The following is a 26,248-nucleotide window of genomic DNA, read 5'->3' as shown; positions in this document are numbered from 1 at the left end:
TTTGCACTGGTGTCCCAGACCATACTTATCTCCACAACGGAAGCAGAGTCTCAGTTGTCGCTTCTGATCGAGGGTGAGGTCCTTAGTCTGGTTTGGCCTTCCATAGTGAATTGCTACTCTTACTTATAGGCCCCAACAAGTTCTCCTCCCTGCTCTCTTTAGGTAGCAATCGATGTCTCTTGGAGAAGGCATCCAAGGCCATCTCATGCAAGTAAGCTTGTTCAACGGCTTGTGCCACTGATGTAGGATAGAGCATCTTGATTGTGGGACGAATCTGTTCATCTAATCCGCTGATGAAGCTGGCTATGAAATAAGCCTTATCGAATGTGAGATGAGCTAAGGATAGCAACGATCTCAACTCCTCAAATTTCACTAAGTATTCCTCCACTGATCCCTTCTGCTTAAGCTTATTGAACTCTTCTATAACATTGGTCCTTGTCTTCTTCCCAAACTGATTGCAAATGTCATTCACGAATCGTGGCCAACAAAGCTCTTCTCTTCCCTTGCTCCAATTCTAGAACTAGGTATTGGCTACACCATCCAAGTAAGCTGCGGCCATATCCATCTTGTCCCACTCCGCCACTTTGTACTAGTAGAAAACCCTCTCGCAATGCCTTACCCACCACCTAGGTTGGTCACGTTCGAACAGGGAATGTCCATCCACAGCCCCTAAGGATTGGAGTGATTCAATCCTCATTCTCGAGGCGCGATGTCATCCTCTATTTCCCCCCTGTCCCCAGCCTCTACTGGGTCGTTAAACCCCTGCCTCGCTCTTGGCATAGTCAGGATGGGCGTCAATGAAGACCTCAGAGAGAAGTCAGTCGGCAAACTAGCCTGGGGCTGCCTAGCAAAGATGCTCAGGGTAACACTCACTTGTTGGCTTAGCTGCTGGCTTAACCCCGTGAACTCCTCCCTAAGTCCACTAACGATATGATCGAAACTGGCCTCATACCCAGCAAATTCCGATCTAATTCTGCCCGCAACCATATCCAAACTGGTCATGTGTTCTGATCGACTCCTGCTAATCTCCTCTTGAGTATTCCAGATTCCCAATTCCAAAATTTCCAGACAATCCTCTACTTGTGCCTGGTTTTGGGGCAGCTCAATTTCCACGACTTCCAGCTGCAATTTGGCCTATTTTGCTTGCGTTCCTTCAGCCATTCCACACCCGACGGTCATTGGCTCTAATACTAAATGTCAGACCTCTGGATCTGACCGGGAAGAAGGGAAATGGGAGAGAGAGAGAGAGAAGAGAGAATAGAGATTGAATTAGGAGGGAAAGGACTTGTGGATTAATCTTCACATATCCCCATCCTCGTGAGCAGCTTCTTATTTATAGGGGTTGGTTACACTAAAGACTCCCTCTAACTGCCTCTCTAAAATCTCCAAGTGGCCATGTGCTAAGTGGGCTGCCATGTGCTAAGTGGGTTATTACAATTACACCAATCTCCCTTTATAACTTGCTACACAACTCTAATTATAGATCAACCCTTGGGTTGTGACACTAACTAACGACACCAACAGGGTCACTTTTTATGCAACCAAGAAAGCTTGCAGCCCCATCTTGATTTGACAAGGTTTTGGATGTCCTATGCTAGATCAAAAGCAATCGTCAATGTTCTTGCGAAAATCAAACCAAACCTTTTTTCTTTGATCTGATACTCAATATCAGGCCTAGGGATGTTAATTACTCATGATTAAGAGCCTTCTCTCATCCGTTATATGCCTTGAAGACCACTAAATTGCATGTTGTTTGATTTCTCAAAAATCCATGCACAAACCTGAGAGTTTATCTCATTGTAGATCTAAACCTTGTTCTTCTGCAAGGTATGACTCTCCTTTGAGCCTTTTTGGATGTGCTAGAGTTCCATTGATCTCTTTCTCCTTGATCCATAATTGGCCATATACTCTAGTTCGAACCAGTGGTTGTAACATGTCTGAACTTAGTTCTACCGAAAACTCTAGCACCTCCAACACTAAAAGCAGTGGACTTAGAGATAGCACTCCTAGAGGTAATCCAAATCTATAGATTAGCCATGTGACATTGGATGGCAGCAATTATCTTTCTTGGTCATATTCATTATTATCAAGGCTCAAGGATTATGTGTGTATATTTATGGCTAGAGACAGCAACCAGCCACTGATGACCCAACCTATACTCAGTGGGATTCTGAAAACTCACTATTTATGGCTCGCTTGTCAACTCTATGGAACCACATATTTCTTGTGGTTATCTACTATTAAATTCTGCATGGAAGATCTGGAATGTTGTTGCTCCAACCTATTCTAAGGCTGATAATTATTCCCAGATTTATGAGATTCAAAAGAAGTTGATGAGACTAAGTGAAGGGAAATGACTTTGGCTCAATGTTATGCAGTAGTTTATAGCGAGAGTTAGACTAACTACCAAGAGTTTCAGGCCAAGCTGAAGGTGCTAGTAAATTTCAGCACCTGATTGACAAAGAGCTAGCGTATAATTTTTTGTCTGGATTTAATCCTACATTTGACCATATTCGAGCCCAAGTTCTCAGCAAGGACCATTTCCCTTCCTTGAGGTGAGCTTATTCCTTTCTGTAGCATGATGAGAGCCATAGGAATGTGATGTTATATTCAATCCCTCAAGATTGCTCTGCTATGGTAGTTAAACTTCCACAGAATAAAGGACTCCAGACTCTTCCAGGCAATTAGGGATACATTAACAAGGACCAACTTATTTTTATGGACAACCTCGCGACCCAAGGGAGTTGTGTTGGACACTTTATCCATGCTCCAAATATGGGTCATGGAGGTAAGAGGATGGGAAACTCTAGATCCCGTGCACACATGACTGAAGTGGCTGAAGCTGGCGACTCTAAAAAAGTAATGCCAAGATTTCAAGTAGTTATGAACATTTCCACTCTATCACGTGTGAACAGCACACTTTCCAAAGTCTCGTATCTGTAGTTAATCTTGATCCTTCACCTTCCATGGCTTCTTCCTCCAATTTCACTCGTACTGGACTATCACATATGACTACTAGTGCTTCTAAGACTACTACTCTCTCCCCATAGATCATTGATTCAAGTGCATCAAATCCCATGACTGGTTCTTCAAATTAATTTTTATCTTATATTCCTCACTCAGTTCAGGACAAAGATCGAGTTGCAGATTGTTTATTGTCCTTAATATTTAGGAAAGGTTCCATCTGTTGCACTTCCTTATTACCACTATCTTTTGTTCAAATTAATATTTATCAAAAAATTTCTATAATTATTTATATTAGTACTATCACTAGGGATTTGAATTTTAAAGCCATCTTTTTCTTCTACTGTGCTTTTCAAGAGTTGGATATGGGAAAATGACTGGTTATAATAAAGTACAAGACGGTCTATACCTTTTGAAGATGGTCTTGGATCACTAATTGATATTAAGTCTCTTAATTCTGGTCATGCCCCTCAAATTAATACAACAACTGAAGCTTCTCACCAATTATTCCAATGGAATCGGAGATTGGGACATCTATCTTTTGGGATGAGCAATAAGTGTAACAAAAAAAACTTAACACGTGATAGTTGTGAATTTGCAAACTTAACATATAAGTAGATCCCTCTGCCATCATTCCAAACTCATCACAGCATCAAAACTTCTTTTTTGTTTTGCATCTTCCTACTTTTCTCTCCAATATTTTCTATCATCGGCTCTTGACCAAGAAACATACTACAGAAAGTGGCTAGACTGTTGCGCCATCAAGCAATTTTCTGGAGCCTATTGGACGAATCATCTTGAAGAGAGTGATATTATATGTGGCTTAACCCTCAAAGAAGCTCACCGTTTGTATCTTGGTTCTGTAAGATCACGGGTTCTTTTCTTTTTTTTTTTCAATCTCCATTTTCTTCTATTCCATAGTCGTACAACAAAATCTTGTAAAACCAAACCCAATTCTACCCAAAATAAGCAGAACGGTGAAGCTGAAACCCCAATTTGCCTTAAAAAAAAATCTAATAGAACTTCAATAATGCGACCCTAGAATATACGGGAACAACAATATAGATCCCAAAATTACATCGATGAGTGATCTAATCAAAACGCTTTCATAACTGAAGCATCAAGGATTCAAGGGATATACGCATTTATAAACATAACTGCAAACTGCAAAAATGGAACTACCGAACAGAGCGAACTAACGCCGTGGAAGATGAACCGGATATCAGAGAAACGGAAGAGGGAGAAAGAAAGAGAGGCGTACGTTCGCGGCTGACTTGGCGAAAAGTCTTGTACTCTCCGCCGTGAAAATTCCATTCAGAGTCGGAGAATGACATGGCGGTGCTCGCCGAGCTCCGGTTGACGATTGGGCAATGGCGATTGTGAGGATCACAAGAGAGAGAGAGAGAGAGAATTTGAAATGTAGAGAGAGAAAGAGGAGGCCGCGAGGAAGGAGGGTCGCGAGGGTTTGTGTTATGGAAGTTGGTTATGTATTGAGCGCTCCTAACGGTCTTCTCCCCGCAAATTTCTGCTTGCCCCTCCAAAAGTGGAAATTGCATTTATACCCCTACTCTCAATAAAGAAACCGACTTCATTATTAAAAGAATAAAAAAATGAAAACAAAAAATAAAACTCCTTTTTTACTTTTTGGGGTTTTGGTTTTAGAAAATAAAATAATAATAATATATAAAATAGTTTGCAATTCATTATAAAAAAAAACCATAACTACAAATAAACTTGATTGGATATACGATAAAATTCAATAATCACGATTCACGTAAGATCAGTATATAGAAATTTATACTTAATTTCACATATAAATAATTATAATTTATTATTATATAAGAAAATATCATGTTATGAAATTTTGTTAATAAAGTATTTTTTAATATTTTTTATATATTTTATTTAAAAAATAAAAAATAACTATGTTAACAAAATTTAAACTCACTAAATGATAATTAATTTCTTAAATTATTTTATTTGAGGTGAGTATTCAATCGATTTGATTACTAAACTGATCGAATTGCTCAAATCGAATAAACTAGATTTGTGTCAAAAACCAAATTGAACTTATCGAATAGATTATCAAAGTGAACAAATCGAAAAATTGAAAACCAAACCGACAAGAAAAATAGAAAGAAAACAAATAATAAAAAAAGTGAAATAACAAAGTGCCAAAATTGAGTATTTTTTATATTTTGATCAGTTCAATTGTTTTCAATATGAAGACCGAGTCGAACTGAAATTATCAAACTTGTAAATCGAATTAAATTGACCTACAACTTGAATTGAATTGAATCATCAATTTTTACTGATTCAATTCTCCTATTTTAGTTTAACTGAAATGTTATTCACTCTTAATTTTATTATTATACTAAAACTTATTTTGTTTAAAATTTTGTCAAAATTACAATTATTAAACGTGGCCCTATAAATTTTATTTAATTTTTTTTACGAGTACATATTTTACGTCCACCCCTCTAATTATATTTACGAGAATCATATTTTTAATTTCTATATTAAACAATTTAAAAGAATTGAGTTTTGTTGACAAATGTTTTAGTCTTTAAATACGATATTTTGAAAATTCATTATTATTATGGGAGAATAAAACTTAAAAAATAAATCATACCTTGTAATAATAATAAAAAAAATATTTAAATTATAACTAAAGAATCGCTACTTTATTTATATATAAAAATAACAACAAATCAAATCTACACGGGTCAAATTAAGAACAATTCGTATAAATTTGAAAAATTACCAAAATAAAATAAAACTTCCAACATATTTTTAATTTTGGATCGGTTTTAATTTTTTTTTTATAGGCTATAAGCTTTCGTTTTAATTTCAATGGTGGACTCTCATTAAACCTCATAATCGAAATTCTCTTTAACATAATCATTAAGGCAAACTTCGATTGATTTTGTTTGTATAGCAATACCTAATTAGCAAACTACATGGATAAATAATAAATTCTTACAAATAGAGAATCATTCTTACACATTGAAGACTGCAAAAACACATTGAAATGCTAAATAAAACCCTTCTCTTTGCAGCATTGAATTGCACCATCAAACATTTCTTCAAAGCCATACTTGAACTTGAAACCAGAATCCAATAGCTTCTTTGATGAGAGGCCAGGATGCTTGGATTCTTCAATTCCCTTCAAAGAGCTGCAGATAAATGGATGCTGATCATGACCATCATTCTCCAGGAACTGGAGAAAAATCGAATGAAATTGAAACAAATTTTAACTTACTCAGGCTTAGGTATCGAATACTCGGGGTATTTAGTTGACAGAAACTCAGATACCATATGAATCGTCACTTCGAGGGAGGAACAAATGTACCTCCCTTTTGCATCGGGATGCTCAAGAAGGAAGATATGTGCACTTGCTACATCGTCCACATGTACCATTGAAGTTTTAGAGAGATGCGCGTACTGTTTCTCATCGCCTGCATTAAGTAGGAATCGCTATAAAGACATTTACATTGGTTCATTAATAAGAATGCTGCACACATCTAGCCTTCCCCAGCTCCCCAAATGGCAGGCTGCTCGATTTCTACATCACCGAGATGAGTAACAAAATGTGTGACAACAACACATCAAGCCCATACACCACTACATGAATGTTTAGCACGCCAGTCATTTCTATCTATGGCTTTATCTTTTGTAAGGCTCTTAAAACTAACATCATACCTATTCTCTCGCCAAGTTTTTGTTTTACTGGAATAGTGCACAATTCAATTGCTTTCAACCATATGGATGTAAAATAGCTAAACATCTAATCTAGTAACCAGTGTTCCACATTCTTGTACATTAGCTGAAATAAGTAAAAGTAGGCCTTCTTCAATTTATCGAAATATTGCAGAAATGAATTGCTTTCAAACAAGTCGATTTGAAAATGCTAAGAAATACCTCATTGCATTATTGAATTAGTTTTCCATCAGCAAGATGCATAGAAAAAACATACCAAAAATCATAGCCAGTGCAGTATATAGCGAACCGGGCATACGGGGACAGAGATAGGGGCCAATGATCATGGGAGGAACCAACGATACAAGGTCTAAACCATGAGCTGCAGCGAAGTCCAGGGCTGCCTTTTCAGCTAATGTCTTGGAAATTATGTATGCAGCTCCAAAAGGATTTTGAGCTCTAACAAAGTCTACATCTGTCCAATTACTCTCATCAATTATGCCCGAGATCTTGTCACTGTACAACACAGTGAAAGCACTTGAGGTGTACACGACTCGCTTCACTGTCTTCGAGTTGAGGCAGGCCCGTAGAAGGCCTATGGTTGCGGTGATTGCTCTCTCATTCGTGACTTGTTCAGGTACTCTCTCTTCAAAGCCAACAGGGTGAGCAACATGAAAGACTCCAGTGCATCCTCTGACAACTCCATCAAAAGTCTCTGGCCGGTTGAGATCTGCACTGACGATTTGGAGCCTCTCTGACCCTCCTGGTAGGTTTGTTAGGTAGCTGATGTCTCTATGACTGTCTGATCAGAAAATCACACAATGGGAAGCTTTAGTATCTCCCAACTTTGAACTTGATACTAACATTGGTGCAGAAATGTCAGTTGTAAGCTGGAATTAGACTCTGTTTTGACGGAGAGAGCCAGAAGAATTGCAGTATTGCTCTTGTCTGTAAGTAATGACCGTTATCTAGACTGAAAAGACAATGATATTTAAAAAGTGAGAACCTTCAAATCACTAAACAAAGAAAATCTCCAACAGAATGGCATGGAATTTTGGGTGAAAACAATGAAGAATTTGGTTTCAAGTAAAAGCATCACAAATAAACGCATCATTTTGGATGGTTTTCTGTAAGAAAATCCCTTTTCGTATGCTTTCAGTTCTGAACAAAATGACCCTCCATAGGGAAAAAGACATCTTCACAAGATTACTGTAAAGAAAATCTACACAAAATGGATTTCCCTTCTAAGACATCCCCTGATGTTTTGAGGGTCGGAAGAGATGTTTCTGTGCACAAACTCATTCTTGCTTTGGAAATAAATTGTCTCTAAAACTCACAGCCCATGACCAGCCAATTATGAAGTAGCAATCTTACAGTTACTACCAGGGCTCTCAACAGCTAAGGCTGTTCTACAACTGCAGCGGCAGCCCTTTTCAGTAAAATGGATGTGAGAAATCAAACCAAACTAGAGTTGTTGGAGCCTCATCTTCAGAATTAGGCTCCCAATCAATTTGGCTGAAAAGTAGCTTAGATTGAGCAGCACAGGGCTGAGTTGAACCATCATCAATCAGGTCGATGAAATCATCAAATTTAAGAGCTTGGTTTCTGTGGGTACGGGTAAAGGCAGCTTACCAGAGTAAGATCTGATGGTAGCCCTAACTGTATAGCCATGGCGGAGCAGCCTCATGATCAGCCATGATGCAACGTACCCTGTGCCACCTGTTACACACACAACCCCCTTATCTTCCCCTTCCATCTCCACTCCTCTCTCTCTCTCTCTCTCTCTCTCTCTCTCTGTAAAAGCTATCAAATGGAAATGGGCATTTCAAACAGACTTCGTCCATGCATCAGCAACCCCCATTGCTCTTTGTGGTGGGTATCTCTCTGCTTCCATCTACCCCTGTCCTTCAAAATTCTCTAGTCCTCTTCTTTTTTTAATTAATAAAAAATAAAATTCATAATTATCTTAAAAGTTGGACTAAATTATATTAATTATTTTTATATTTTTTTAAAAAATAATCACCTCTTTTATTATTAAAAAATATAAAAATCCCATTTTAATTCGATATCAGTTTTCGAACGAAACCCCGATTCTTTCGTATGTGTTATTTTTAAAAAATATAAAAATAATCGATGCAATTTAGATATATCTTAATAAATAGTATGTGAAGTTTATTAATTAAAGAAAAATACATATTAAATAAGTGTTAAAAACTTTATAATTGGTTAATTAATTCTTGAAACACTCTTATCTTTATATTAATATATTATATTGTGGGTCTAACAATGCAAGTACACAATATATAAACAAGAGTTCTATTAGAGGGTCAGACAATCTCACAGATAAACTTACAAAATAAGGTTAAAAAGACCAAAATACCCTCCACTGCACAGCCAATCCCTCGCATCTCTCCTCTCTCTTTTTTCCCTCCCGTGCCTGCATGCAAAGCCCTCGTTCCTTCCTCTCTGTCTTCTCCGGACAATTGTCGACCACCTCGCCTCGCCTTACCTTGCTTGTTGTCGCGCCTCGCCGCCAGCATCGTCGCCTTGCCGACCATCGCTGGTTGCAGCGACAGTCAGCCAAGCCAGGCTAGGCGCGACAACGAGCAAGGTGAGGCAAGGCGCAGCAGTCGACGGTCGCCCAAAGAAGACAAAAAGAAGGGAGGCGAGGGTTCTGCAAAACAACCATGGGAGAGAGGTGAAGGTGGGCATTTGAATCTTTTTGACCCCTTTCAATAAGCCTGTCGATAATTCCATCAGGCTTTCTAGCATTTTTCATATAAACAAAGGAGTGTCATATAAAATATCACTATTTATATAGCATGAATATATCAATTTATAATTAAATATAGTTTTCATGTTGTGTCAGACACGGACATAGTGACTGATGCGACACTGACAGTGTCTCACACACTCTTATAATAAAAAAATAAAGAAATACTAAACACGCATATTTCATGTATATATTATATATAATATAATATAGTAAGAAAATTAGACTCTAAGCATAAGCCAAACCCTAGATGGACACCCCCTTACCGCAACAACTCGTCGTTGTCGATCGTATTCGGTCGTTCTTCACCGTTAGGGTCGGCTTGACTCTTAAGCCATTTATGCCATGGCATTAAGCCCCAAAATTGGAAGGCCCCAGATTTTAGAAATTTATAATATTTATATATATTTTTATTAAAAATTAAATATAAAATATTTTAAATTTTTTTAGCTTCCTTCACCATTTTCCATTTTTTAACCGTTGCTGATGTGGTGTTCCCCATAAAATCCATGATTTATTAGATAAACTTGATTATAGAAATTTAATCAACAATTTTGTATCTCAAAATGAAATAAAATTTAATTTTATATAAAGGTGAACATAGTTCAACACATATTTGTAGAATGAAAAGTTGTTATTGGTGAATTTTATCCTTTAATACTATCAGTTTAATGTTATGTTTTGTTTTTCTCTATAAGATAATCATGAATGTATAATTTTTTACTCGCACTGATTTTCTTAGACTTTCAAGAAAAATTAGTTTTGTTTTTTTTTATTTATTGTTATAAGTTGTTTGGCTTTTCTTTCTTATCTCTGAAACATTATATTTTAGTTGGAAATTTATTATCGTTAAGAGATTATTATATTTTGTAGTTGATTGAATTTTAACTTTTTTTATTTAATAAAATGATGAAATATTTATGAAAAAAAATGTATTATTTATTTTTTTATAAAAAAAATTAATACTAAAAAACCTCAACAAATCTTTTTGTCTAAGGCCCCCCAACTCTGTTGAGCAGACTTTGTTCACCGTTGATTTTTTTTTTTCTTCTTCTTTCGTTTTCTTTGTTTTCTTCCCTCTTATATCTAAGTGGCTTCTAACGACCCATATCTTCTTGTGACTTGTCGTTATTGTGTTCCTCTTACTTTGTCCCTTTCGTCTGTGACTCACCACTAATTCCCCACACCACTTAGGCGATTGTACAATTCTTGTGATTTTAGAATTTGATAAATAATTTATATTTTATATTATTAGGTGGATTTAATGATGAATTCTTTTAGTAACTATTTTAATTATTTGTAAAATTGTGTAGAATTTTAATTTGTGAATTTAATAATTAGATAAGAATAATAATAACATAATATGTGTGTGCGTATATATTGTTTAGCCATTTTTCATAAATATATGGATCGCACAAGTAATAAAGTAATAAGTAAGAATATCGTTCCCACAATGATCGATTGATAATTATCAAATTTATATTAACTCAAATATTATGTAAATAATTAATTAAATGATGAATTAATTAATTTAAGAAAATAAAGTGAAATAATAACACAAAAATAAATATAAAGAAGTTCAAGTTTTGGAGAGCACTAGCTAGGATATTTCAATCTCACCTAAATAATCTAATTTAATTTAAATAATTGACAATCTAAAATTAATTATTTATGCAAAGATAATTAATCGCACAAGTCAAATTTTTACTTTCGTTCCAATTATATTCTTGTAGTGTTTATTATCGAGATTAAGTTATAAATTTTTTCATCCGATCTAAATCTATATCAACATATCAATCAAATATTGATCAAAAAATTGATAACATTAAGTGTAATAATAAACACTTGCTTTAAGAAAGAAAATCAATATATGAAAATCAAATTATCATATTTAAGTTACATCAAAATATCCAACTTACGGAGTTTAGTTCATATTACAAATAACAAAATTCATAACAAAATAAAATAACATAAATATATAATTTAAAGAAAATAAAAGAAGATAAAAAAAACTCTTTTGATGTGCAGAATTTTCTCATCAAAAAATGTTGTCATTAATCTTTGAAGGAAATATAAGAAATTATTCACCAAAAATTATCCAATCCTTCAAGTTCTCTCACGTCTAACTTCTTCAATTTTTCAACATTCATTATCTTTTTATATTTATTCATCTTTTATTTTTCTTAATTTTCTCCTTAAAACATTGGTCAACCATACCATACTTCCCTAATTTCCTCCTCTATGTTTTACTTCATAATTTCCTTCTCCATGTTTCATGCTAGTCGTGCCCACTCAAAAATTTACATCCCATAGTCAAGGAAAAATGCAAAATAATCCCTTAAAATATCAATAATTACAATTTAATATATAAGCTTAATTTGATTAGATTTTTGGGCTAGACTTATTTGATCAAATTGGGCCTAATTCTTCATAAAATAGGTAGCTCTAATAACCATTAAAAAACCCATTAATTAATCTACAGATCAACATATCCTGGGAAAAATTATGAAAAGAAAATTTCGTAGGTAACAAAGGTTTTTTTGACAATTTTGACATTTTATCACTCTAACAATTATAATTTTCTATAAAAAAAATTGAATTTATGTACGGTTTGAAGCTTAGAAAAGTAGGCATATCAAGCTTTCACATATATTTTTTCTATAATTTTTCAAAATTTCAATTAGTGCAACTTTTAGTTTTAATCAAACCCTTGAGCAATGGAAATCCATAATTTTTGTTATTCTTTATCACTTTTTCTTAAAATGTTGTCAACATGATAAATTACTTAAAATTAATTAAAAAAACATATAAAAGCATGAGAACTAAGCATAAAATTAAGTAAAAATGGTATAAAAATATATGTAAGAAATATTAGCACATCAATTATATCATCATGTCCTAATTTTTTTTATTTTTGTCGTGTCCAGTATTCATATCGTATCTGTGCAATATTGATCACTATGAGTGACCAAGTAACATTCCTGATATCTTTATACCAATAAGAAAATAATATAGATAACCCTTTTGAATTTGAATCAAGAGTTTTATACCAATATGTCAAAATTAGTAATTTGCAATATATGTGTTCAAATGGTATGCAGTGCATTATTTTATTATTTATAATATTGTTTTAATATTAAAATATTAATAATTCTATTAATATGATTTTTTATTGGAATTTTAAAATTGATATTTTCCTTTTTATATAATATATTAAATAAAAATGTATTTTAATTTGAACCTAGGATTAATTTTTCAAGTCCTCAACAATAATTAAGAAAATAAATAAAAAATTATAAAAAGAAAGTATCTAAACGCAGCCTTAAAATCTGATCTCCCCCGCCGCTTCATTCTTCTATATTTTCTCTTCTTCTTCTTCTTCTTCTTCCTAAACACGCTTTCCAATCCAATCTCTGGAATCCACGAAACCCCATAGAAGAAACCCACAAAGATTCTTTATATATACAGAAAAATACTTCCTTTGTTGGGCATTTTCTGTTTTTGAATTTTCATGTACAGATCCGGAGCTGTGATGGCTTGGAATGTGTTTAAATTCTGCACGGCCCTCCGGGCCATGGGTTCCATCTTGATCCTATTGGTTCTCTGCGTCGTCGGTGTCTCCTATTACGCCGTTGTTTTGTGCATTTATGGGCCGGCTTTGTTCGAGGGCAGCCTTGTTTATTCTCTCACTGCATTGGTTGTCTTCATCTTGTTTCATTTTCTTGTAAGTCTCTTCTCCCGAATTTCCAGTTTTTCTCTGGGTATTGGTTTATTTATGTGTCTTGCGAGGTTTGCATGCATTGTTAGTTATTTGTTGAGGCTTGTGAACTTAGAAGTGGGATTGGGATTATGTGCAGTTTTTATGGAAATTAAGCTCTTTAAAGCCATAAAAGAGAAGGTTATTTGGCTTATTTCTTGAATTGCTCTCAAGTCTGCGAGATTCTTTAGGTTCTTTAAGAGATGATTAAGGTATAGTTAGAAGTTGGCAAGCAAGGAATAAGGTTATTGTTTATCTCATGTTTTGGTTTCTAGGCTAGTAGATTTCTGCTGGAGGTTTCTAAGACCCCGTTTGATTTTATGGTCATTTCAGTTTTTAGATTTCCACATAGTGGAATAAAGGCTTGGTATGTTGTTGTTGTTTCCAATTTTTACTTTTCTGTTTTACTTTTGTGAAGATAAAAATACAAAGGATGTTTTCTGTGTTATGATCGATTCCAAAAAAGTGAAGGAAAAAAAAAAAAAAAAAAAGAACAACCAAATGCTGTTCCCGTGCTTATATTTTTGTTTCGTTTATTTTCAATCAGTCACACACCCTTCTGACTGAAGGTCACCCTTGGTGCATTGATTGGTTTGCTCCATTGTGACCCGGAGGTCACAGGTTCAAGTTAGGAAACGTCCTCTTTGCTAAGCATGGGTAAGGCTGCATATGATTGACCTTCTCCAAAGCCTGCAGTGTGGGAGCTTCGTGCACTAGGTTCACCTTTTTTAGTCACACACTCCTCTCTCTTTTGGATTGGGGACCCCAACTTTGGGTTTGGTGCTAGTGAGAGTTCGATGGGCCTTCATCAGCATTGAAAAAGAAGGAGAAGAATAGTCACTGGCGACCTAGTTGGGTAGGTAGCTGGAGGAAGAGAAGAGATAGTAAAGTCCAAAAAATCTGTAGGTAATCTGCATTTTTATCACTATAAAATAACTTTCTTCATACATTTGATCATCTGATAAAATAAACAACATTTTTATGAAATATGATTTTCAGTTTTTATTTTCAAAATTTTGAAAAATGCCAATGTTATCAAACACATGTTTCGTTTTCATATTTTTAATAGAAAATGGGAGTGAACACACACACACACAAAAAAAAAAAAAAAGAAGAGAATTTTGAAAACAAACACATAACAACAACATTTAATAGCCTTTCTTTGTTTATGTCTAGAAAGTATATTAGTTACAACTGGACTTATATTAATTACTAGTGGATTGAATTTATTGGAGAGCTTAGTGACTATTTTCTTTTTGATTGGGTTTGTATTGTGAATGTGACTTTTAGAAGTCAATTGACATTATGAATACTGTTGCACCGACCCTAACCTGGTTAGGGTAAGGTGCGGTGATGATATATCACCATAAATTGGCTCACTTGCTTGAGATTCTGTCAAGAAAATGAAGTCTTTACTATTTTAGTAATATGAGCTCTCCAATTAATTGAGATCTGGCCAATAAGGTTCCTTGTTTCTGCTTTTATTTCAAAAAAACAGAAAGTGGCTGCTAATTCATTTAATCCTAAAGGTAGCCTGAAAACCATAGCCATATTACTGCGCAGTTGGTGATGTTGCTATGGAGTTACTTCACTGTTATCTTCACTGATCCGGGTAGTGTACCACCTAACTGGAGGCCTGTATTGGATGAGGAGAGAGGTGAAACTGCTCTATTGACTGGGGCAGAGTACAATGGCACTGTGCCTGTGGACCCGACAAACCGAAGAATCTGGTTTTGTTGGAAGTGCAACCAACTGAAACCACCCCGGTGCCATCATTGTTCAGTTTGTGAGTTTGCATGCCCTGTTCTTGTTGAGGATGTAACTTTCCTGATTGTTTCAGAGACAATAAGTTGAACACATTAACTTTTTCTAGGCGGCAGGTGTGTGCTGAAGATGGACCATCACTGTGTGTGGGTTGTCAATTGTGTTGGTGCATTGAACTACAAGTATTTCCTTCTTTTCCTGGTATGTTTTCTTAATGTTGAGTAATTGTTACTCTTAATGGGGTCATTTCGCACATGAGGTTTCCTTCTTTTCCTGGTATATTTGTGCCAAGCATTCTGTTTGCCCTGGCTTCCAGATGAATAACAATTGCCCTCATGATTTGGGACGACTTTTATTTGTTATTTTTTTTATGCTTCTACTACTTTTACTTTGAAGAAGTTACGTACCCTGTGGAAAATGTGTGGAAGAACATAATGCTTGAGTAGAAGTCCTCACTTATGTTATGATGTTGATAATTGTAATGCTTATATATTGCTGTTGTATTGTTATAAGTAATGGTTTGTTAGTTAGGCTGTTACTTAGGTGGTTTTGGTTGTTATAGATTGCAACAGCAATCTGTTATTAAGGCTAGCTGAGTATAAAACTCAGCTACGCCTTCTCCCTCTTGTAACTTTGATTTACATTTCATTTTCAGTAAGATCGAGCTAGTTCTTTTCTTCTTCTCTCACGATTTTTCTTTTTGTGCCCTAGGTTTCTGTTTCAAAATGGACCCAATAAGATTTGGTTGTGGGTGGATGCAAAAGTGGCTTGATACCTGGGCTATGGTCTCCAAAGAAATCTTATGGAAGAAAATACTAAGGAACTAAAAGAAAAATATAACAATGTATTCTAAAATGAAACTCCTCATAAAACCTCAACGACCTTGTATTTATATAAAACTTCCTCATATTTTTTGTGTAAAACTATTAATAGAAGCCAGGTTCGTTATGTTGTTTCAGTGAGCTTGGAAATAGAAATATTTCGAAAACGTTTTGGGAGTATTTCATAAATGCTAATAATTCTGCAAACACAGGAAGTGTGTGGAAATAAAAAGTGCATCCTATAACCTCAATTACTGCATAATTTAAGACGTTTTATGTTTACAAGTTATTTCATGGAAAATGTTGAAGTGTGCAAATTTGGGGTAAATTCTCGGTTTCCTAGAATCATTAGATTAATTTTAACCAAATAAATGATATTCGTAGGCATATATAGTTCAAATTATTTATGAAGTTCCTATCAAATAAGTTTTAAGAACATCTAAAATACTACACTGAAACTATAATAATAACACTAGACTAGAGGTGGACAAAAGTCAAAAGATATCTAAGGTATATGCGGGCTTTTGGTAAAAAAGGTGAATTAGATTAAGATTGAAGTCATGTTGACCTCTCTACTCATGCAAGAACCAGACCCTAGTAGAAGTAGCCCTCAATGATGCCATCTACATTAAACCCATTGATCTCTTGGTGTGACCTAATTAATCCATGACTGGATTGGGTACCCTTGTGGAAAATTTACATGGATTGTGTGGACCATGTACTTTAGCCTTGTTCTTTGGGGAAAGTGTAGTGAGTGGCTGAGTGCCCAATTGGAGGTTGGCATGGTTGTATCCTATGTTGTGGATCCTCCAGGTACAAGGACATGGATGAGGCTCATGATCTTTTTCTCTTCTGTGGAAACATACTGTTAACATTGGTGGTAGACTACTCCCGTAGCTGTTAGCTTTGAGTTGTCTCAAAGGATGTTGGTTTTAAATCCCTACTGGGACGTGGAGATGCATGAGCCAATGAAAACCAAAACCAAAAGAGGAATACCTTTGTGTTTTGTTAGCTCTACCCCGCTCAAGGTCCTAGTGAAGAGGAAATTCTTTAAACTTGGTCATCTTTATTGTCACCTTCATCCCTTTGCACCCATTTGCAAATTTTAGAACATTGCATTTATTTCAAATATCTCAATCCTTTTCCCAAAAAGTTTAATGTCAATTTGCTTACTTCTTGTTCCCTATTTGGAAAATGGCATATAAAACAAAGATTGATAATAAAAATACATGAGAAAATTACTATTCTGTTTATGTGTAGCTTCTGCCAAGCCTGCTTCCAGTATTTGCTTTAGCGAGTTATTTCTGGCAACTCAAATGCCAATCTTTCTGCATGTTTTTTTAATTGACCTCATTTGGCCTCATCACGTCAAGATTTTAGCTATTTTTCCTTAACTATCTTGGTGAATCTATAAAAGACTTGGTGGTTTCCTAAAGGAAATGGTTGAGGATAGCAATGTTAATCTTGCTCCTTTGTGACCTCATTGCAAAAAAGCCCGTTGTCTGCAAACAAATATGACCCTCCCTTGAACCTCACAGAACAGGGAGCCTTGTGCATTGGGGATGCCTTTTACTAGAGGAAATGGTTGGTTATGTGTCAACATATCCGATATCTTACTAAATGGCACTTGTTTGTAGCATTATTTGATGCTGGTAAATTATACATCATTGTATATCATTATGAAGATCATTGGGCTATCTACTTTGAATTTTAGCATTCCTGATGAATGATTGGTGCATGACGATATTGAGGAAATCTTTATATGTTCAACACATGTTTCTGGTTGTTATGTGATGGTGTTGGCTCAGTAGAAAATGCCTATAAGAAGCTTGCATTGCTCTTATTGGGGCCATTTATGTTCTGTCAATATCCTTTTGACATATTAATAGCTTATCTGATTGCCTTCTTTTGTTTGGTGCAGTTCTATGCATTTCTTGAAACAAGCCTTGTCACTTTATCATTACTGCCACAATTTATAGCATTCTTTAGTGATGGAGAGATACCTGGGGCACCGGGCATGCTGGTGACCACTTTTCTTGCCTTTGGTAGGGTCCAATGATGCTATTTTGCCAATTTTCTTCCAGCTGAATTTTGCTTGCATTTCTTTTGCCTTCATCTAACCAAACCGTTCCTGCTTATGCAGTGTTAAATCTTGCATTTGCATTGAGTATATTGGGTTTTCTGATTATGCACATATCATTGGTCGCTGCTAACACCACAACCATTGAGGTATTACCCTGTCCTTTACATGTTAAAGTCAAATATAAGGAGTCTTCTGCTCAGAAAGCTTTTGAGCTGCTTCTTATCTGTGTCACTGTTTCACTGTCCAAGTGAGCTTCTGGCTAATGCAATTCCATCTTGGAGATGGAGATACTTGACCTGACCATACTCGCGGAAGCTGGTCACATGTGCTTGCTTGACTGTGGCTATTCGTGATCACAAATATACTATGAGAACTTTTTCTTTTCTCATGGAAAGGACACCTCTCCAGAGAGCAATTCCTTCCTCCTACAGAGGAGGAGCAGACTTGGTTCTGTTGGTTATTAGGTTACACTCTCCCTCTCTCACACACGCATATGGTTATTTGATTTTTCCTATTTTCTTCAGGCATATGAGACGATAACTCCAAAGTGGCTTTATGACCTTGGTCAAAAGAGGAACTTTGAACAGGTTGGTTCTTTCATTTTGGAACAGTCTGACATTTTGTTCCTTCATTTCTTGGGACTGTACTTGAAATCCATCTGTTGCAGTACCCTTTTTGTTAGTTAAATGTTGTACAAATTTGTCAAAACAATATGTAGTGATGCTTAGAAGCATCTGGAGACCAGCTGCATATTGTGGCTATATCTCCTGAATTTGTATCAAAACCCTCAACAAAATAGATAATAAAGACTGCTATGCGGCTTTTGTACAAATTACACAGGGTAAAATTGAATTATGCAAGGAACAATTGTCTTTTCATTTCCACTGAAACGTGAAAACGTATATGTTTCCTAACATTGACACAAAATTAAATGAAAAGTTGCTATTCTACAGTATCCACTGAAATATTCCAAAACTAGCTGGAACACTAAAAAAATTCGGAAAATGTGTTGTTTTGACAACATGAAGAATCTAGCAAGAATCTTTTTTTTTTTTTAATCTTTTCTATTAACAAGAATGACTTGAGAACAAAAAGAAAAGAAAAATGTTAATGAAAATATGGAGAAGTTTATGGGAATCTGGAGCATGGAAGAGAGATAGATAGAAGAGAAATTGGAAATTTTTTATTTTGAGAATTATGTATGACATCACTTCATCATTCTTCCATTGCCATCTTGTTATTGTTACAAGTCTTTGTTGACCATATTTTGAAGCTAATCATGTAAACTTCTAATTTTTTAGTGGTCATTAACCTTGAATGAACCTGATTCTTAATGTTGTTGAAGAAAACAAAATTAGTCGTGCTAAGGACCTGTAGTTTGATGGGAACACTTCAGCATTTGTTTACAGTTTATTTTGTAATTATTGATATTTTTGTAATTTTATACTTTTTAGGGTTAATTACCAAACTTTAGCCAATGTATCAATTCTACAACAAACATAAAAACTTATCAATTTTACATTCAAACTTTCAATTTTGTATCAATTTTATGACACTTTAGAACTTAAATAGTTAGTACTCATTTCATTATATGCACAGTTAAGTTTGAAAAAGGGGAAGAAAAATCAGTAACTAATATATCGAAAGGGTATTAATTATTTAAGTTTTAACAGTGTTGTAGAATCAATACAATGCTCAAAGTTTTGATTAGTTTTAAAGTTTGTTGTAGAATTGATACACTAGCCAAAGTTTGGTAATGAACCCTACATTTTATGTGGCTGTATCCTTAGGAATATTTGAAAATGTGTATACTTGTGCTTCATGTGATCAAATACTTATTCCAAACTAACTTTTCATAGGCATTGAGTTTAGTTCCAAATTATCAAAGATTGAATGAACAATCAAATCGAACTCACTGATACAATTGGCTGAATCACTAAATGGATGGTTACCCAAATCCATTCATGTCGCTAAGGTGTGTGAAAAAGCTAGTTTTTTAACTAGAATTTTATTGATGTGAGGCTAAGTTCTTGTTCCTTGAATGCGATGTATTTTTGAGATATTTCATTCTCGTTGCCCTGAGATGTGTTTTATAACAAGCATTAACTTTGTTGAGCCTCACAGATTACTCTTCCTTGGTAAACTTACTCTGTCTGTCTGGGTTTCTTTCTTCTTCTTCTTCTTCTTTTTTCTTTTGTTTTTTTTAAGGTTTTCGGGATGGACAAACGATATTGGTTCATCCCAGCTTATTCAGAAGAAGATATTCGAAGGATGCCTGTTCTTCAGGGTCTTGAATATCCATCAAGACCCAATGCAGATGCTCAAGAGCTCTAGGCGTGATTTGCATCAGATTCAAAAACTCCAGCATCGAATGTTCTTTGCCTTGAAACCGATCGACCAGGCCACAAGACTATAACAGGCTCAAGGCCACGTAGCTGACCAGGTATACAAGAGAAATAGGTGTGTCCAATGGAGCAGCTCAGGCGCAACGACATCTAAAGCCTGGGTGCCGGTGCTTGATAGCCGATGCCAAAATCATGTTTTCGACATTCTTCAGACAGGGAAATCTGGGATCACTGAGATGACGAAAACACGGGTGTTTGTTTGGTCGCATGCCAATGTTTGTAGAATTAATGCTACAACGAGTTATTCGGATTGCGGTTGTGTATAAGGTAGGTAGGTTTTTAGGCACTTTGCTAGTTGCAAATTTCCCAGATTCAGGATCCAAAGAAAGGTGAATTTAAAGGGTTGTATTTGTTGAACAAAGTTTGAATCTTGCTTGAACCATTTGCAGGTGAGATTCGTTTCTAGATTTATATTGCTATCCCAGCAATTGAAGCAGGCTGCGGTCGAAATGGTAAAGTTGTTTTTTTTTTGTAACTGTGAGTAACCATGTTTATGAGTTCAGTTGGTTCAAATTTATAAGAATTTAAATCTAATCTAATTATGATGTGATTTATAATAATTTTGGATCGGACACTTATAAAATCATTAGAACTGAGTTAATTTAATTAAATTTTGAGTATGATTGGGTAGCTTTTTGATTTTAAGACTTCTATAATTATACATAAATAGTAGGTTAAATTTTCCAGGAGTATTAACAATACACCTTTAACTACATTGAAAATAGTAGGGCAATCCACTAGGACGACGACAATATATTACTAAATTACAATATTATATCATTAACACGATGACGAAACATCATCATTTTATTAAATATTTTCTTCTCCTTTACTTACATTGAAAATAGTAGGGCAATTCATTTTTCAACTTTTATATAATTTAAGATTGAAACACATAACATATTATTAGATTACGATATTACATCAACACGACAATGATATATCACTATTATATTGAATATTTTCTCTTTTTATCTCTGCAATATTAACAACATGAAAATTCTAATAGGATCATTATTATTCCAAGGAAAAAACTCCTTCAAACGGCAAATCTCACCAAAGCAAAACTATCTTCATGTACACAAACTGCCATAAACAGAATAATTAACCTCAGCCCTCAACAGAATGACAAGCATTTAAGAATGTGAATGGCAGCTTGAAAAAGTTGGAGCTTTGGGAGCCTTCTCTTACCTCCTCTCCTTCAAATATGAGACAATTCAGAACGAACTTAGTTCCTGCAATATGAATTCCATGGCTGGCCTTCGGGAAGGAGATTCATGGGTGCAAGCAAACGCAATCTTCCCCAGCTTAGCTGCTTCAGATTCTGAGAAGCTTCCATTAAGATTCGCGTCCATGAAGTCTTCGAATTTGCAGGAATCAGCACCTCGACGAGTCAACCGGGAAATCTTGCATCTTCCGGAAAGGATTTGGAACATAACGACGCCAAATGCGTACACATCACTGTTTTCAGTGAACCGGCCAGTGCTGGTGTACTCGGGGGCCAGGTATCCCATTGCTGCGCTATCCTTGAGAGCGGCGAAGATGATGTCGTCGGCAAGGAGGTTGTGTAGGGCAGCATCAGAGAGGAATGGGTTATGGTGGAGGTCGATGAGCACCTTCTCAGCAGATATATTTTGGTGAACGATAGCAGGTTTATCTTCTTTGTTTGCATGCAGGTATCCTATACCTGGATAGAAATCGACATTGACGTGAGTATGTCACATGTGTAGATCTACATCAAGAGTTCTCCACAAACTCAACGCATACCTAACTAAAATTTCAACTTGACGAAACAAAAGATAAAACTAACTGAAAGAGTCTTAATGATATAAATAACTAAATTCAAATTCGACCATTGTAGTTTAATACTTTATTTCCTCACTGGTTTTCTACATTCACATTTGATCTATTTTTGGTAAAATGGCAAGTGATCTTTGAGCAGTTTTGTGAGTGTTTCCAAATAAGCTGTCAAACAAAATTGTTATGAACTCATAACTTCAAGGACTTCACCGGTTGTTATAAGACAAAGGAAGAACTAAAGAGGTAACAACAATGTCAAAGAGCCAGAAGAGAAAGATAAACAGAAATTACGGACCTTTGGCGATGCCATGAATGATGGATTTTCTGGGAGACCATTCAAGAACTTTCCCACTGCCAGGCTTCAAATCAAGGAACTGCAACAAGTTCCCGTCTGGGACAAAATCATAGATGAGAAAACACTCTCCCCTGTCCTTTGAACAGCAAAAGCCTCTCAATCTGAGAAGATTTTCATGTTCCAAGGAGATAAGGATCTTCAATCCCTTTACGAACTCGGCTTCATCAGACTTACAGCTGCTCTTTGCAATACACTTAATAGCAACAGCAGAACGATCCCTCAAAATCCCCTTATAGGTGGTTGAGAAACGACTCTTTCCCAACAGGTTTACCTCGGAGAAGTGTTGAGTGGCGGACTCTATATCTTCTATATTAAACAGAAAGCTTCCAAAAACTTCTTGAGACAACCCAGTTCCGCTCCAACCTTTATCCAACGGGTCCCAACCATTGGCATAATCAAGAGAGATCAGTGGAGATCCAGTCTTCCTGTAAACCCTTTTGGCCTGGTCAGTGCTAAGTTGACCATTGGAAGTAGTCTCAGATGTACTAGCAATTTTCTGCTTTTGGCGCCGGTACCATATGAATGTGAGAAGCCCAGTAACTACCAGTATAACTAAAGCTGCAATTGCTCCCAATATCACAACATTTGATGGCCTACTCACCTCATTTGAACAAGGGGCTTGCTTGCAATTTGCTGATACTGGAATATCTCTTTTGGGAAGACTGCTTGGGACAGGCCCAAATGGTTCAGGTCTGTTGGGATTTGGACCATCAGAAGCACTGCAACTTTCTAAAGAAGCGAATCCAACTCCACACAAGCCCATGTTGTTTGCATATAGAAACGTCTTTAATCTCTTTAAAGCTTCATTTCCATTTACAAGAAAACAAAATCAAGGTTAGTGCTTCTGGTTCAATGGCCCATGATTATAAGCAGTGTAAGTATGAACATAATAGCAAGGGAAACCATATTACCTTTAGGGACTCTGCCGGATAGAGTATTGTTTCGGATGTCCAGAACTTCTAGCATGGGTAGGTTATCTAACTTTACTGGGATAGAACCAAAGAGGCGGTTAAAGCTCAAATCCATCCTTTGTAACATCCTCAAATCCCCCAAACTAGCAGGAATTGCACCGGTTAATTGATTGTACTGCAAGGCAAGAACACTGAGCTTCTCCAGAGAACCCAGCTCAGTAGGTAGGCTTCCAGTCAACTTATTGCAACATAGTTGCAAAACTGCAACAGAATAACCGATATCAAACTTCACTTCATATTGAGTCGTAATAACAACCTTGAAGCATGACAAGGCTGTTCAAGCTGAATCAGCAAATGCGGAAGAACTCAAGATATCAACAAAAAAACACTCGGTCAAGCTCCTTTTGCTTAAACCCAAAACCTGGGGATGGTGGACGAACTCAAGCTCCAACTCTATTAATAACCTTCAACTTAACAATTAACATTGAAAATGACTGCATTTGAAATAAGGGAGATTTCCCACACCATGACACCTTTACCAAAGCTAACACTAACAGCAAGTTCAGTAGTCTGAAAGAATAGTTTGGCCAAAAGAAGAAAACCCAATGACACTGATGTTGAACAATAATCAGTATCAAAGTTACTGATCTAAGGGCAATCCTCAGTGCCCCAGACTTCTCTCTTGTCAATTGATAAGGGTCATATTTTTTTTTTAAATCCTTTAAATAAAAATAAACATACTGTCGTTGTCCAGACACATCACACAATTTTATCGTCGTCATCAAGTCACGATCACGCAGACAAGTCACCTCACTGTTCGTACTTTTGTGATGGAAAATTATAAATTCAATTTGTGAAAATAACTTTTTAACAAAATATGGATGACTTTGCACATAAAGCATTTTATTCAAAGCAACTTCAATCCCCACTCAGTTCCTCAAAAAGTAGAATCCAGGCAAGATGTATACCATATCTATCTACATTTAAACAGATCCAATCAGCAAAATTGTGACTTTCCTGAGAAAGAGGAAAATAGGAGAAAAACCCGCAACAAACCTTGGAGATTGGACATGTTTCCCAAATGGGGAAGAATTTCCCCAGAAAGATTATTCACATTGAGATACAAATCAGCGAGTCGACTGAGATTCGCAATTTCCTTGGGCAACACTCCATGGAGCTTATTGAAATGCAAGTACAATCCCGACAGTCTCTCTAGCAGGCCAATCTCCGGCGGCAATTCTCCGGCGAGGCCTTTGCCCTGCAGCGAGATGTTGACCACGCGGCCTCGCTCGTCGCAGGCAACGCCCTCGAAGGAGCCGTCGCAAGGGTCGCCGGCGGCCGACCAGGAGGATAGGCGGCGGCCTTGTGGGTCGAGAGAGGCTTTGATGGCCAGGAGAATGCCCAGCTCCGCGGTGGGTTCGGAGAGAATTGGAGGGAGGAAGAGAGTGGAGACGGTGAGGATGAGACAGAGGAAACCCATGTTTGGTCTCCAGGTAAGAGTGACGGAAATGGGTGGGAAAGATTTATACTTGCGTTTTCTAGCGTGGTTTTGTAGTGTTTGGTTCGCAGGAAAGTCCGAGAAAAATAAGTGGGAAAATCCACTTATATTTTCTATCTCTTTAGTTTGTCTTTTGGAAACATTTTCAATTTTGAATTCAAATTGTAATTTTCAATTCTGATCAAATAGTTTTTCCATTCTTTTTTTCCTATCAATAAAAATTTTACAAATACCATCAAATTTATCGAGATTTCGAGCAAAACCAACGATTCGAGATTTAGAGCCGACTGAACTCTCGACAGTTAAGTTGATTGTGATTTTAAAGATAATTTAGCATAACGACAAGGAAAGCTAGAAGATACATAATCATTGAACTCTCGACAGTTAAGTCGATTGTGATTTTAAAGATAATTTAGCATAACGACAAGGAAAGCTAGAAGATACATAATCATGCAAGTTAGTATTATAATGCAAATGACAACAAAATTTAACTGACAAATAAAATTAAATATGTTATCGAATAAATAAAATATATATCATTTTATAATGAAGTTAAGATTGTAGATTCAAATTCTATCCCCGATATACTTCAAGAGTCTCACACCATAATGTCGGAAAATCTAAGCCAATGAATTGAAAAACTATTTATAACTTTTTAACCAAATGTTTAACCTTTTTAAAGAGTTTTCAACAATATAAATTAATTAAAAAAATAGTATAAAATAAATCTTTAATAGTGAAGTGTTTAAAAAAATATAAAAAAAAATGTAAGATTATTAATTTATGAAGTTCAATCATTGAAGGTAATAAATGAAAAACTGAGTGGTTGTGCTGGAGGGTCCACTGGGCCATCCCTAGTCTATTAAAGACATAAATAGTGATAAAATATCGTTTTGACTGAAACGATATCGTTTTGTAATTTTCTCTTTTTATCAAGATAATGTCCTTTTATCAATCTTCTCTATTTTTCTCTAATGTCTTTTTTTCTTTTTTTTCTCCTTTCGCAAATCTAATAGGCAATGGTGATGGGTAGATCTAAAATAGGCAATGCAAAAGGGTAAATTTGGAATAAAATGCTATGATGCCAAAGATGACGGGATGAATGGATCAAGAAAAATGAAATAACAGAGATGAACAAAAGACAAATGATGCATTTTTGTCACTATTACTTATTCCCATTGCATGTTTTGTGATAGTAGATTGAGGAATATCTATAGAAACCGAAAGGTTTGTTGCTTGTTCCATTATCTAAACTCTCGTCTGTTATCGTTATCTCATATTTCTCGATTCATTCGCTCTGTCATCTCTAATATTACAATCGTCTGTATTAGATTTACCTAACATCACTATAATCTGTTATATTTGTAAAAAAGATAAGAGAATAAAAGAAAATAAGAGATGGGAGAGGAGAACAAAAA

The 26,248-nt window shown here is 35.7% G+C and overlaps 3 protein-coding genes across 4 annotated transcripts; 1 reads left to right on the top strand and 2 right to left on the bottom strand.

Moving 5' to 3' along the window:
* Nucleotides 1–5,864: 5,864 nt before the first annotated feature.
* LOC127813903 (vestitone reductase) lies at nt 5,865–8,509 on the bottom strand. The gene is made up of 4 exons (XM_052355025.1): nt 8,296–8,509; nt 6,941–7,465; nt 6,227–6,422; nt 5,865–6,140 (listed from the first exon to the last, which is right to left on the bottom strand). The coding sequence occupies exons 1-4, from the start codon at nt 8,417–8,419 to the stop codon at nt 5,999–6,001; spliced, it is 987 nt and encodes a 328-aa protein (XP_052210985.1). The 5' UTR covers nt 8,420–8,509; the 3' UTR covers nt 5,865–5,998.
* Nucleotides 8,510–12,779: 4,270 nt separating this feature from the next.
* Nucleotides 12,780–20,730, top strand: LOC127813890 (probable protein S-acyltransferase 14). The gene is made up of 7 exons (XM_052354999.1): nt 12,780–13,160; nt 14,757–14,979; nt 15,067–15,158; nt 17,700–17,823; nt 17,922–18,007; nt 18,386–18,448; nt 20,070–20,730. The coding sequence occupies exons 1-7, from the start codon at nt 12,948–12,950 to the stop codon at nt 20,193–20,195; spliced, it is 927 nt and encodes a 308-aa protein (XP_052210959.1). The 5' UTR covers nt 12,780–12,947; the 3' UTR covers nt 20,196–20,730.
* A 496-nt stretch (nt 20,731–21,226) lies between these two features.
* LOC127814014 (LRR receptor-like serine/threonine-protein kinase GSO1) lies at nt 21,227–24,856 on the bottom strand. 2 transcript variants are annotated; one of them, XM_052355222.1, is made up of 5 exons: nt 24,389–24,856; nt 23,333–23,593; nt 23,023–23,222; nt 22,362–22,917; nt 21,227–21,953 (listed from the first exon to the last, which is right to left on the bottom strand). In XM_052355222.1, exons 1-5 carry the CDS (start codon nt 24,810–24,812, stop codon nt 21,484–21,486), a joined length of 1,911 nt encoding a protein of 636 aa, XP_052211182.1. In that variant the 5' UTR covers nt 24,813–24,856; the 3' UTR covers nt 21,227–21,483. The 2 variants fall into 2 exon arrangements, with proteins under 2 accessions (XP_052211182.1, XP_052211181.1); XM_052355221.1 differs by having other exon boundaries at nt 22,362–23,222.
* Between the last annotated feature and the right edge of the window lie 1,392 nt (nt 24,857–26,248).

The sequence above is a fragment of the Diospyros lotus genome, chromosome 12, assembly GCF_014633365.1.
Source record: "Diospyros lotus cultivar Yz01 chromosome 12, ASM1463336v1, whole genome shotgun sequence".
Lineage (NCBI taxonomy): Eukaryota > Viridiplantae > Streptophyta > Magnoliopsida > Ericales > Ebenaceae > Diospyros > Diospyros lotus.
The sequence above is the reverse complement of the archived record's forward strand: the minus strand, read 5'-3'. Positions and strand labels throughout refer to the sequence as shown.

Excerpts from the sequence above, each read along its gene's own strand:
- LOC127813903 (XM_052355025.1), bottom strand. The coding sequence starts at position 8,419 with ATGGAAGGGGAAGATAAGGGGGTTGTGTGTGTAACAGGTGGCACAGGG. Across the intron at positions 7,466-8,295 it reads TACCATCAGATCTTACTCTG|ACAGTCATAGAGACATCAGC; the intron begins GTAAGCTGCCTT and ends TTTTCTGATCAG. Across the intron at positions 6,141-6,226 it reads TATTCGATACCTAAGCCTGA|CTCTTTGAAGGGAATTGAAG; the intron begins GTAAGTTAAAAT and ends ATTTATCTGCAG.
- LOC127813890 (XM_052354999.1), top strand. The coding sequence starts at position 12,948 with ATGTACAGATCCGGAGCTGTGATGGCTTGGAATGTGTTTAAATTCTGC. Across the intron at positions 15,159-17,699 it reads AGTATTTCCTTCTTTTCCTG|TTCTATGCATTTCTTGAAAC; the intron begins GTATGTTTTCTT and ends TGTTTGGTGCAG. Across the intron at positions 18,008-18,385 it reads CTAACACCACAACCATTGAG|GCATATGAGACGATAACTCC; the intron begins GTATTACCCTGT and ends TATTTTCTTCAG.
- LOC127814014 (XM_052355221.1), bottom strand. The coding sequence starts at position 24,812 with ATGGGTTTCCTCTGTCTCATCCTCACCGTCTCCACTCTCTTCCTCCCT. Across the intron at positions 23,223-23,332 it reads ATCCGGCAGAGTCCCTAAAG|CTTTAAAGAGATTAAAGACG; the intron begins GTAATATGGTTT and ends ATGGAAATGAAG. Across the intron at positions 21,954-22,361 it reads CATTCATGGCATCGCCAAAG|GTATAGGATACCTGCATGCA; the intron begins GTCCGTAATTTC and ends ATTTCTATCCAG.